Source organism: Haliotis rufescens, unplaced genomic scaffold (assembly GCF_023055435.1).
Source record: "Haliotis rufescens isolate VD_foot unplaced genomic scaffold, xgHalRufe1.0.p SCAF_15, whole genome shotgun sequence".
Taxonomy (NCBI): Eukaryota; Metazoa; Mollusca; class Gastropoda; order Lepetellida; family Haliotidae; genus Haliotis; species Haliotis rufescens.
The window spans coordinates 35496922-35509748 of NW_025963835.1; the positions used below are offsets into that span (position 1 = coordinate 35496922).

At 41.5% G+C, this 12827-nt stretch overlaps 1 protein-coding gene across 4 annotated transcripts in view; it reads right to left on the reverse strand.

The window, feature by feature from the left end:
• The window catches only part of LOC124124572 (serine/arginine repetitive matrix protein 2-like), a 108399-nt gene that overhangs the window by 29046 nt on the left and 66526 nt on the right, over positions 1 to 12827 (reverse strand). The window contains exon 1 of one of the 4 annotated variants that reach the window (XM_046487772.2): positions 9077 to 9681. The exons of the other annotated variants lie outside the window; for them this stretch is intronic. Within the exon in view, the coding sequence (XP_046343728.1) occupies positions 9077 to 9396 (320 nt within the window). The 5' untranslated portion in view covers positions 9397 to 9681. Of the gene's footprint in view, positions 1 to 9076; positions 9682 to 12827 lie in introns of those variants that run through there. 4 annotated transcript variants of the gene reach the window in all.

Here is a 12827-nt window from a genome sequence, read left to right on the forward strand (position 1 = left end):
GGAACTGGACGGAGACAGCTGAGTTGAAACATTATTCCACAATGACACTGAGTGCGATGACAATACAAGATTCTACCGAATCTGCTTAGAATCACAGATGAGAATAGGTCGTAAAAACACTTTTAGGTTTTTTAGGGCATTATCCTTTGCAGGAGCCCGAGGTCTTCCATTAACTGCCCGACGAAGGTGCGTTATCATTATTATAGCAAAAATGGATAGAATTTGTTATCAAATAAAAACTAACGACAATATCGGTTTTACTGCAATCAACACACAACAAATGTCACTGACTCACTTTTACAAATATGGAAAAGTCATAGAACAAAACAGGATGACGTCACTATTGAACAAAAATATGACGTCACCTAACAACGGGCGTGATAATGGCCCGTCGTCATACAATATGAGGGCATTATCAAGTTACAGTGGCCGCTCATTTCTGATAACATGCAGGTGGTTTAATAACAATTCTATCCATTTTAGCTATAATGAAAGTTAGCCAGGGACCTGGGGGACTATATGATTTATGTGTATCTTGTAGTGACCCTTCACATAACAATATATGCAAAATTCCGCTGTAGAATTCCCAGTTTGAGTGAATAGTATTTTAGTTTCAGGGCTTGAAATATTCCATCAATCTCTAAATAATCAGGGATGGGTCGTGCACACTAGAGAACTTTACCAATCAAATAGTCACAACAAATATGCACACCTGCGTCAAGTCCCCCCAAATATTGAATTTCTATTTGTTCCCACTTTTCCAACGGCTGAATGTTGTTTTAATCATGGATTAGTGGTGAGCTGTCTGTTTCAACTGAACACCACTCACTGGCCAGCTCTGATCTCTAAGCCAGTGTTTGTTTGTTTGTTTGTTGTTTAATGCCGCACTAAGCAATATTCCAGCTATATGATGGCGGTCTATAAATAATCAAGTCTGGACCAGACAATCCTGTGATTGACATCATGAGAATCGATCCACGCAATTGGGATATGATGACATGCGACCTGACAGCGACCTGACCACCCAATCCCGTGAGTGGCTTCATACGACTCAGCCAGTGGGTGGTACTATCATTATAACTTACTGTGTTAGAGCACACTTCATTATAAAGAGTGGACGATATCTAACCCTAATTATACATAATGGTATCACTGACAACTAGGGCTTCAACGAATATACTATGAGGCGAATACGATTCATATCATGAATATAGGGTAACAAATACGAATATTAATTCACGAATACAATAACAAGTCAGCAGCTGAAGTATTATTTGTTATATTCAGTGAAACAAAATCATACATAAATTATTTGACATGGTTTGTTAACTATTAATATATTATACATCTACATACTGCACTTATCCGAGTTTTAGTATCTGCTCAAATGCAACAATGACCAGTGACCACATTACTGTCAAATTAAATATTATAAGAGTGTTGCCTTTGAAGAAATTTATGCGTATATTTCTTATGGATATATTTAGGCACGTAAATGCACATGCATGATTGCATATTCATTAATATACAATTCTAGTGGCCACGAATAACAAATTTAATTCATGAATGGATACGGTTTGATTCACAGAATATGTGAGTAAATCCTAACAGCCCTTCTGACAACACTACGAAAGGTACCAGAATACCCTAGAAGTGTTGTCTGTCAGGTTGCCCAGCAACAGTTACACAGTCAGTGAAGTGATTAGTAAGGAACATATTCTGTGACTGAACACAGACGTGCTGTTTCCCATCTTGTTGGTGAGTGAGTGAGTGAGTGAGTGAGTATGGTTTTACGCTTTAACCACTAGGCTACCCGATCGCCCCCCATCTTGTTGGTGCACCAGTGTAAAAACTATCTCTGTACATACTATGCGCAAATGAATGAAATATGAATTTTGTGATGTAGATAGTGATTAGCTGGGCATTGTATTTGTGAATAAGATATGAATACTGAATGATATGAATGTACAAAAAATATAAAATAATTGCACAAATTTATCATGAAATATGTGATGTGAATAAAAAAAAATCCCTATGATACTTACTATTACTATTTATTTTTGGGTGGCTAAAGACTCTAGACCGAAACAGACTATAACCGAATCCCCTATTACATAGGGATTTATCACGGCTGAGTGATTTCTGTATCTGAACAATAGCGACTAGCAAGTGTGAATCCCCCTCAATGTCCACTGTCCCTCAGCAGGGTTTTGAGATCAGGGTTTACATGGACTGACTGTCATCTACACTGTGCAAATGATGTCTTATATTTTGTAATGATATTGAAATGAGTCCAATCAAAAGTTGATATCATTAATATGTTCTAATGACTTTTCTTCCAGCAAAAAAAACTGCTTAGGATACCTTCATCATTGGTCCCATGACACAGGCTAACATGCACTTCTGTGCTGCTGATCAGGTGAGGTGAGGTGAGGTGAGGTGAGGTGAGGTGAGGTGAGGTGAGGTTTAACATCGTACCCAAGATTATTGCACTTACATACGACGTGTATGCCCGTGTTTTTGTTGCTGCTTGTACTAGTCCGGACTGATGCCGATTCCAGTTCACTGAGAAACCATGCCCCAGTTTAACATGAATACCCCACAGTATACTGACTCTAAGCCAACCAGTCTTGTTTAAGCCCCTTAATTCCGAGCGTCTTTTGATATGACAAGCCTGGGATTGACCTCTCTACCTCTCTGCCACGCTGAGATACCCCCCTGCCACGCTGAGCTATCTCCCTGCCACGCTGAGCTACCCCCCTGCCACGCTGAGCTATCCCCCTGCCATGCTGAGCTGTCCCCCTGCCACGATGAGCTATCCCCCTGCCACGCTCAGCTGTCCCCCTGCCACGATGAGCTATCCCCCTGCCACGCTCAGCTATCCCCCTGCCACGATGAGCTACCCCCCTGCCACGCTCAGCTGTCCCCCTGCCACGATGAGCTATCCCCCTGCCACACTCAGCTGTCCCCCTGCCACGATGAGCTATCCCCCTGCCACGCTGAGCTATCCCCCTGCCACAATGAGCTACCCCCCTGCCACGCTCAGCTATCCCCCTGCCACGATGAGCTACCCCCCTGCCACGCTCAGCTGTCCCGCTGCCACGCTCAGCTGTCCCCCTGCCACGATGAGCTACCCCCCTGCCACGCTCAGCTATCCCCCTGCCACGCTCAGCTATCCCCCTGCCACGCTCAGCTGTCCCCCTGCCACGCTCAGCTGTCCCCCTGCCACGATGAGCTATCCCCCTGCCACGATGAGCTATCCCCCTGCCACGATGAGCTATCCCCCTGCCATGCTCAGCTATCCCCCTGCCACGCTGAGCTACCCCCCTGCCACGATGAGCTATCCCCCTGCCACGCTCAGCTGTCCCCCTGCCACGCTCATCTGTCCCCCTGCCACGATGAGCTATCCCCCTGCCACGCTCAGCTATCCCCCTGCCACGCTCAGCTATCCCCCTGCCAGGATGAGCTATCCCCCTGCCACGATGAGCTATCCCCCTGCCACGCTCAGCTGTCCCCCTGCCACGATGAGCTATCCCCCTGCCACGCTCAGCTATCCCCCTGCCACAATGAGCTATCCCCCTGCCACGCTCAGCTATCCCCCTGCCACGATGAGCTATCCCCCTGCCACGCTCAGCTATCCCCCTGCCACGCTCAGCTATCCCCCTGCCACGCTCAGCTATCCCCCTGCCACGCTGAGCTACCCCCCTGCCACGATGAGCTATCCCCCTGCCACGCTCAGCTGTCCCCCTGCCACGCTCAGCTGTCCCCCTGCCACGATGAGCTATCCCCCTGCCACGCTGAGCTATCCCCCTGCCACGCTGAGCTACCCCCCTGCCACGATGAGCTATCCCCCTGCCACGCTGAGCTATCCCCCTGCCACTATGAGCTATCCCCCTGCCACGCTCAACTATCCCCCTGCCACGATGAGCTACCCCCCTGCCACGATGAGCTACCCCCCTGCCACGCTGTCCCACTCAGCAGATGTGCTCCAGCAGGTCAAACAATCAGGGGAAGTCAAGTGACACTGGTCGTGGAGTGTAGGTGGATGGTGACAGTGTTCAGCAGTCTAGAGTCCTGAGAGATTCCAGGACTTCCGTCCTGCCCCCACTGAAGCAGTGGTCACGTGTCTGTCTCCTGTGACTTCCTCAAAATATGCCCCGTTCACCCAGCAGCAAATGGGTACCCGGTAGGATGCAAAGGTAATGTCACTCTTTACCTTCTAGTGCCTTATAAGCAGCTTGGGTTGCCTAATCCCTACTGAGCTGGAATTTGATTTCACACCGATACAAGCTCCCTTTTCCCTTATGTGAGGACACAGCGCACAGTCTCACTCGGCCCTTGTCAGGTATATTTCCCACTGACATGAAGAGATTCCCCAGCATCATGGACTTTCTCCCTGCAGAGGCCAACTAAGCCTTATCCCTGTCATAAAAGACAAGATTCAACCCAAATAATCAATGAAAGTTGACTCCTAAACAAGAAATTTGAAACACAATCAATCATTTTAAGCCCAATCTAATTAGACAGAAGTGCAAATAGAAGGCTTCCATACATCAGAATCAATGGACTCGGATCTACAGCCAACAGTTGAAGAGGAAAATGGTAATTTCACATACACAATCCTGAAATTTAGATGTACATTATATAATTGAACTCTGAACCCAACATGAATCTAGATGATAGCACAACGAGGTTCCTTCTGGAGTTTGTTTGTTGTTTATCTGATCATCATGGGTCTCCTGGAGATTGTTTGTTTATCTGATCATCATGGGTCTCCTGGAGATTGTTTGTTTATCTGATTGTCATGGGTCTCCTGGAGATTGTTTGTTTATCTGATCATCATGGGTCTCCTGGATATTGTTTGTTTATCTGATTGTCATGGGTCTCCTGGAGACTGTTTGTTTATCTGATTGTCTTGGGTCTCCTGGAGATTGTTTGTTTATCTGATCATCATGGGTCTCATTCTGGAGTTTGTTTGTTGTTTATCTGATCATCATGGGTCTCCTGGAGTTTGTTTGTTTATCTGATTGTCATGGGTCTCCTGGATATTGTTTGTTTATCTGATTGTCATGGGTCTCCTGGAGATTGTTTGTTTATCTGATCATCATGGGTCTCCTGGATATTGTTTGTTTATCTGATTGTCATGGGTCTCCTGGAGACTGTTTGTTTATCTGATCATCATGGGTCTCCTGGAGTTGTTTGTTTATCTGATCATCATGGGTCTCCTGGAGATTGTTTGTTTATCTGATTGTCATGGGTCTCCTGGAGATTGTTTGTTTATCTGATTGTCATGGGTCTCCTGGGGATTGTTTGTTTATCTGATCATCATGGGTCTCCTGGAGATTGTTTATCTGATTGTCATGGGTCTCCTGGAGATTGTTTGTTTATCTGATCATCATGGGTCTCCTGGAGATTGTTTGTTTATCTGATCATCATGGGTCTCCTGGAGATTGTTTATCTGATTGTCATGGGTCTCCTGGAGATTGTTTGTTTATCTGATCATCATGGGTCTCCTGGAGATTGTTTATCTGATCATCATGGGTCTCCTGGAGATTGTTTGTTTATCTGATCATCATGGGTCTCCTGGAGATGGTTAGTTTATCTGATTGTCATGGGTCTCCTGGAGACTGTTTGTTTATCTGATTGTCATGGGTCTCCTGGAGACTGTTTGTTTATCTGATTGTCATGGGTCTCCTGGAGACTGTTTGTTTATCTGATTGTCATGGGTCTCCTGGAGATTGATTGTTTATCTGATTGTCATGGGTCTCCTGGAGATTGTTTGTTTATCTGATTGTCATGGGTCTCCTTCTGGAGATTGTTTGTTTATCTGATTGTCATTAGGGCTGGAACGATACACAAGGTCACGATACGATACGTACGATACGATACAAAAATTAATGTCACAAGCTGGTGGAAGATGATGAAAGTTTAATGTAAAATAGTTCTCATCAAATAACTCAAATTTTCCTTCAGAACAGGTGTCAAACACAGCACATGTCACTCAATAGCAAGACTCAAAACACCTGAGTTAAGGAGCCTGACTAAATACCTGGATTTTCTGCAATAAAAATGCATTCTAAATGTCATCTGAACAGCAGAACTATTTGGTAAAAACAACCACTGGTTTGTGATTTTCTCACAATGATCAATGAAAGGCAAATTGTCTGAAACTCTGAACTTGAATAATCAACATCACACTAATTAGTAAATCACAAAGTCAGACATGTTTAACTGATGTCTAAACATTAACTCTTTCAACACCAGTCAACCAGAACTGTTTACTGCTGGGACACCGAGTTCCCAGAGACTCTTGTGTGACAGATGAAGCCAACATTTATCAAAGAAAATATCTGGTTGTAGAATATATTTGCCACTACATGTTATACACCATTTGAAAGGTCTGATCCTATGGTTTATAAATATGAAAGTTATGTTTTTCACATTATTTAAAATAATGCATTTACAACTTAATTAAGTTCGTTGTAAATAAAAAATGTAAGCTAACACGTTGTTAACATCCAGATTAAGGACCAAGGAAGTGAAAACTTGACGATTTTCAGCAAATATAAGATTTAATAAAATCCACTTACCTATTTCTGTTTTATTTTCATTGTTTACGTAATTGGAAAATTATTTTAAAAAAAGAATTATGAATAGTTTCTGTCATCACCCATTTCCCGATAACAGCGTCTGTCCGCGCAGTAACATGAAGAAATACTCCCGTTTTCGAGGCTTCGTATGAATAAAACATTCGTCGAAGAATGGCATATGACACATCTCTGGAAAGCTTATTCCTTCATCTACATTCTCGTAACATCGACTGTTTTTTTCCGTAGTTATAACAAGCGATTTCATTGGATTAAAATTGGTTTCTAATGACGCTTTCTTGCCGAAATCTGCTACAAGTTTCGTGATTGGACAATTCTGAGCACGTGACCAAAGGCAGCCAATCAAATTACAGCTGTGATACAAGCTCGTTTTTGATAAATTTCAGAAGATGGCGAAAGATTTTTGTTAAATCGTGCTATTCTGAACGTTTTAAGCAGGAAATCATGATATATATTAAAAATATGAAACTTCGTGAACGTATCGTGCTAGGTTACGAGCTGTGACAAAGATTTTCATGCATATATTTTTGCATCAAACATCGTGTCCGAGCCAAGAATTCAAGGCGACGAAAGCCGAGATGTCATTTGACTTACATTCCACGCGATCGCACGAAAAGATGGAAATAATAACTTAGATGTTTGATTACTTTTAGATATATTTTTGTTGATATTATTTATTACTTTGTATAATATATTTAAAGATTTGTTTAAAACGTCTTTATTTTGCTCTTTGACATGTTTGATGTGGACCCGTATTTCAATAACATCGCGGGAATTAGTGAATATTTTTTTAATTTATCGATAAAAAATGATAAATTGAATGAGAATATGTATTTCAGACATTATGAAATGTGATAGATTTAATAAATGAATGATATTACAGGTAGGTCCATTAAAATATATACTATTTTGACGTGACTACGGCTTGGCCGGTTTACCGGCCTACGGTGTCTGGGGACTCGATGCTTCTTGGCCGGAAAACCAGTCGCCATGTTTGAAGGCTGAAACTAATACGAGTCATTTGATTGGTCGTACTACGAAAATCAACCAATCATATTTGCCCTTGTATCATCGCTTTATTTTCTTTACTGACTGCGTTGGAACAAAACGGACGATGTAAACAGCGGCAAATACGTTTTGTTACTCGTAGTATATCAGCTGTATCGTTTTGTATCGATACATAGACCCACGAATCGATAGTCGTATCGAACTGTAATGTATCGTGATACATCGATGTATCGGTGAATCGTCCCAGCCCTAATTGTCATGGGTCTCCTTCTGGAGATTGTTTGTTTTTTCTGATTGTCATGGGTCTCCTGGAGACTGTTTGTTTATCTGATCATCATGGGTCTCCTGGAGACTGTTTGTTTATCTGATTGTCATGGGTCTCCTGGAGATTGTTTGTTTATCTGATCATCATGGGTCTCCTTCTGGAGATTGTTTGTTTGTTGTTTATCTGATTGTCATGGGTCTCCTTCTGGAAATTGTTTGTTGTTTGTTGTTCTTATTGTCACAGGGATCACTCTGGAGTAATTGCTTCAGTGCTTAGTGGTAAGGTTTTGCCGCCTCAATGTTATGAGGTGAATAATAGTTGCAAAGTCAACTGTGACCCACCAGGAGAAAAGGGGTGAGTGAGTATTGTTTTACGCTGCTTTAAACAATATTCCAGCAATATCACAGCGGGGGGACACCAGTAATGGGCTTAACACATTGTACCCATGTTGGCATGACGAACGAATGCTTTAACCACGAGGCTACTCGACCGCCCCCAGGAGAAAAGGGACCTTATGGGTTCTAGGATACAAATGTGCTGTGACATCCTAAAACCGTTTGAAGTCAACATACTTCAGTGAAGATTGCCATGAGTGATGTCATGTATCTCTGTTATAAATATGAATTGAAGCTTGTGAATTGTATTTTTGTGTTCCAAAAATGATGTAGTTTTGAAATATAATGAAAAGTCAAAATGTGATTTTTCACCCCTGAGGTCCCTCACCTCATGGTTGGTCAAAAATATTGTTTTTACTTTGTGAACTTGTCACACGAAAAGATGAGGCTAACATATTGAAACTGGTTGTGACCTGTGTAGTGTGGAGAGGTGGGCCTGGCCACGTTCTGTATCGTGTTGGTGGCTGGGATGATCGTGTGCCTCTGGTACAGCGTGGGAGATTATCACACAGAAGCTAAACATCAGACTGAGACTGGCTAGCATCATGAACACATCCCCAAAGTATTCAATATTTTACAACCTCTAACTGAAATTGAAAATTCCTCAAAACAAGTTTACAAGTGAATGAGTGCACAATTTGCCAGTGATTAGGACAAGTACAAAATTACTGAACAGAAATAATGTCATCAAGCATGATATTATGTTCAAATCAAAAGTTTTGAAATAAACACAATTAGAAAAATAGATCCCCAAGTGTTCCAATAATCTAGATAAATATGAGAAAAAGATTTATACATACAAAAAGATCTCAAAACAGCCAATGGGAATGCCATATGGCTCTGATGGCGAGAAGCGAGATCGTCGCCGCCTCCTCCGTCGTCCGTCCAAGCATTGCAAACTGTAGGTTTTCCCTACAGAAAGTTGCACATTAGAGTGGGCTTGCTCCCAGAAATAATCAAATATTGTTTTTCCTTGAGAATAGGATCCATGACTCCTGGCAGCTCCGTAAGAGAAACTTGTGTTACACTTTCCACAACAGCCACAAATACACGACACTTGGCTTATCCGTTTTAAAACAAGGGCACCCCGGCTTTCTCGAACCAGCCTGGGCTCATTCATGCTGGGTCTGGCAATCTCCCGCTGTTATTGATCTGAGGAATAACACTGCTGTCTTCACTATACACATCCACCTTCCACTCGCCCAGCAGGTGTAGTCATCATAACCACTCACTCTCTCTGCCAATCATGGACAACACATTCAAGCTGATAAACCTCTAGACAAGTCACTTTTCTAGACCTAAGACATTGCATTTTATTAGAACATGGCTTACTTTGGATAAGATTTGATGATTAAAATGTTCTTAAAAAAACTGCAAAAGGTTATTCAGTCAAATTTTAAGGCAATTATATTGTTTTAGGAAACTATCCTTAGAGTTAGATCTTAAACAACTTCTTGTCACTTCATCAAAAAAGAAAAATATTCCAAATTGTCTTCCAGCAAACTTTTGAACCAGTACTTAAGAATTGTCCAAAATTCAATTATCTTCAGCCTGAAAATCTATTGGTTTCATCAGGACAAGACAGATTTTTTTCTAAAAAATGCCCAAACCTGTTATTTTCTTTTAGGTTGTCAGACTTTTTAACCACAAAACTACACCAACTTTCAAAATATTCTCAGACCACCTGAAACAGTTGCCCAACAGAGAACAACTTTTTCCATCAAATAACACACTACTTTCCTCCCAACTGCTGTTAATTAGTAATCCTCCAAATGGTCGTGACATGATCATCCCCGTGTACTACATCCCTAAACACTGGTGAGAGTAGAGTGACTACTGGCTGCTGGGACCTCCCTCCCTGCCTGCCTGCCGCTGCCTGCCGCTGCCTGCCTGGAGACAATAAGCCGTATAAAGCCGCTATTGACAACTAGCTAATCCAACCCCCAACCGAGAGCTCATCTGCCAATCAACACTGCTCCATACAGGTAAAAATACGTCAAACCACTGGGGATTGAGAAAAAACCAACTTAACACCCACAGATGGTCTTGGTATTTGATTGCCTGATGTGCGAGTACATAAGATACAATCTGATTGGATGTTGTCATTCACGAATACCTTGTGCTGTCGATGTGGATAAGGTTATTGCATAGACGTTGTTAAGATAAGGGGCCTTGTTTTAATGTAGTGCATTTCTTATGCACAACTGCAAGTCTTTGCATGGGAATTGATGTTTTTTAAAGATAAGATATCATTACCAAGATCATGACAGGAATTTGGAATGAAATGTTCATCATTACATTTCCTCTGAGACACTTAACACTTATATTGCTTCATTAAAGAATAATTGCTATTGAGACCTGAATATCAGAATTTATACTTAATATACACATAGAATGAAGGCTATATCCATACCAGGCACAACACAAGCTAGATTACCGAGCTCTGTAACAATGTGACTCAAGAGAATCCTCTACGGGTTCTGTTACAGCTCTAAGCCTTAAGTCTCACTTGAAGCTTTGACACACTGACAGATTAATTACAAAGTTTTCAGGCAAACATTCTGCTTAGTATGTGAAACCAGGAAACATCCAATTTCTGATTTACTAAATAAAAAATAATTAGACATTTGTCCATGCAGAACATTCCATCACACAGCAGGACAACCTTTCTCACTGTCACCACTAAACACCAGGAACAAATCTGGCCGCTACAATCTGGATGGTAAATACCAACGCTGGTATTCCAAGGCCAGTATTCCCACACCTGATAGCCCGTGTCTGTCCTCCGTTGAGATTCGGGGAAGGTAACAGAACACTATTGCATGACATAGAGAAACGTGGAATAAATGTTTTATTCCCTCTATTGATTTCATTATTCCCCCGCTGTCTTTACCGACCATCACAGCCACAGGTTCTACACCATTCTAACATTAGGGTGAATATGTGTCTTCAAGTCTAAGTCACATACACTCACATTTGTGATTAGAAATAGTATTTTTTTGTAAAAGACTACATGGTTCATGCTTGTTATGAAATCCAGTTGACAGAAAACGGCATGACTGTGTTATATTCCTGACCCCCAGCCACTGCTCAATAGGGTATAGGTGTATCACAAGGGTATAGGTGTATCACAAGGGTATAGGTGTATTACAAGGGTATAGGTGTATTACAAGGGTATAGGTGTATCACAAGGGTATAGGTGTATTACAAGGGTATAGGTGTAACACAATAGGTGTATCACAAGGGTATAGGTGTATTACAAGGGTATAGGTGTATTACAAGGGTATAGGTGTATCACAAGGGTATAGGTGTATTACAAGGGTATAGGTGTATTACAAGGGTATAGGTGTATTACAAAGGATATAGGTGTATCACAAGGGTATAGGTGTATTACAAGGGTATAGGTGTATCACAAGGGTATAGGTGTATTACAAGGGTATAGGTGTATTACAATGGTATAGGTGTATCACAAGGGTATAGGTGTATCACAAGGGTATAGGTGTATCACAAGGGTATAGGTGTATCACAAGGGTATAGGTGTATCACAAGGGTATAGGTGTATCACAAGGGTATAGGTGTATCACAAGGAGATAGGTGTATCACAAGGGTATAGGTGTATCACAAGGGTATAGGTGTATCACAAGGGGATAGGTGTATCACAAGGGTATAGGTGTATCACAAGGGTATAGGTGTATCACAAGGGTATAGGTGTATCACAAGGGTATAGGTGTATCACAAGGGTATAGGTGTATCACAAGGGGATACGGTTTGACATACAGAGCTTTTATTGTATTATAATGTTTGTTGGAAATAAAACCGTGAATATTTCATGAACTGTTAAAACTGGATTGCTTAATAATTTGTCACTTGCTGAATCACCTGATAATGGCACTTCAACAGTGTGAAAAAAAAGATGTAACCAGAATAAAAAATAGCTTTTCTCATGTCCAGTTAATAATGCATAGTAATTAAATTCATAAGTAATAAGTTGGATTAATTCCATTCAAAACATGGGGAAGGAGGGAATTCAAGAGGAAGAAATTAGAGAATTTTTTTGTTGCTAAGTTTAGTTTAGACATTCGAGATAGCAAGGCATGATCAGCACAATAGGGCGGTCGGGACCTGGAGAATAGGTTGGAGATGACAGTGTTCAGGATAACGAGGTTTGACTGTATTTACCTACATGGATTACATGTATTAGCTAAATCAGTATAAGAAGATTAGTAGGGTAACTAACATTCAGAACATATTAACATTAGTGTTGGAGAAGGGTCAAATTCTGCTGAATTCAGCTACGCAATACATATCTTATCAGAACCAGGATCAGTTGCTGGCAGTCACATGGGTAATTCTAAGTGTTGGATGAGACTCTTGTATTTCAGTCCATGGAACTTTCTGCAAAAACATCTCACTGCTTTGGGCAACTGTTGAAGTAACAGGGGTTAACTGATTTTATGTCAGTAGGTAGTGAAACTGCTGAAGTATAGGAGGTTAACTGATTTTATGTCAGTAGGTAGTGAAACTGTTGAAGTATAGGGGGGGTTAACTGAT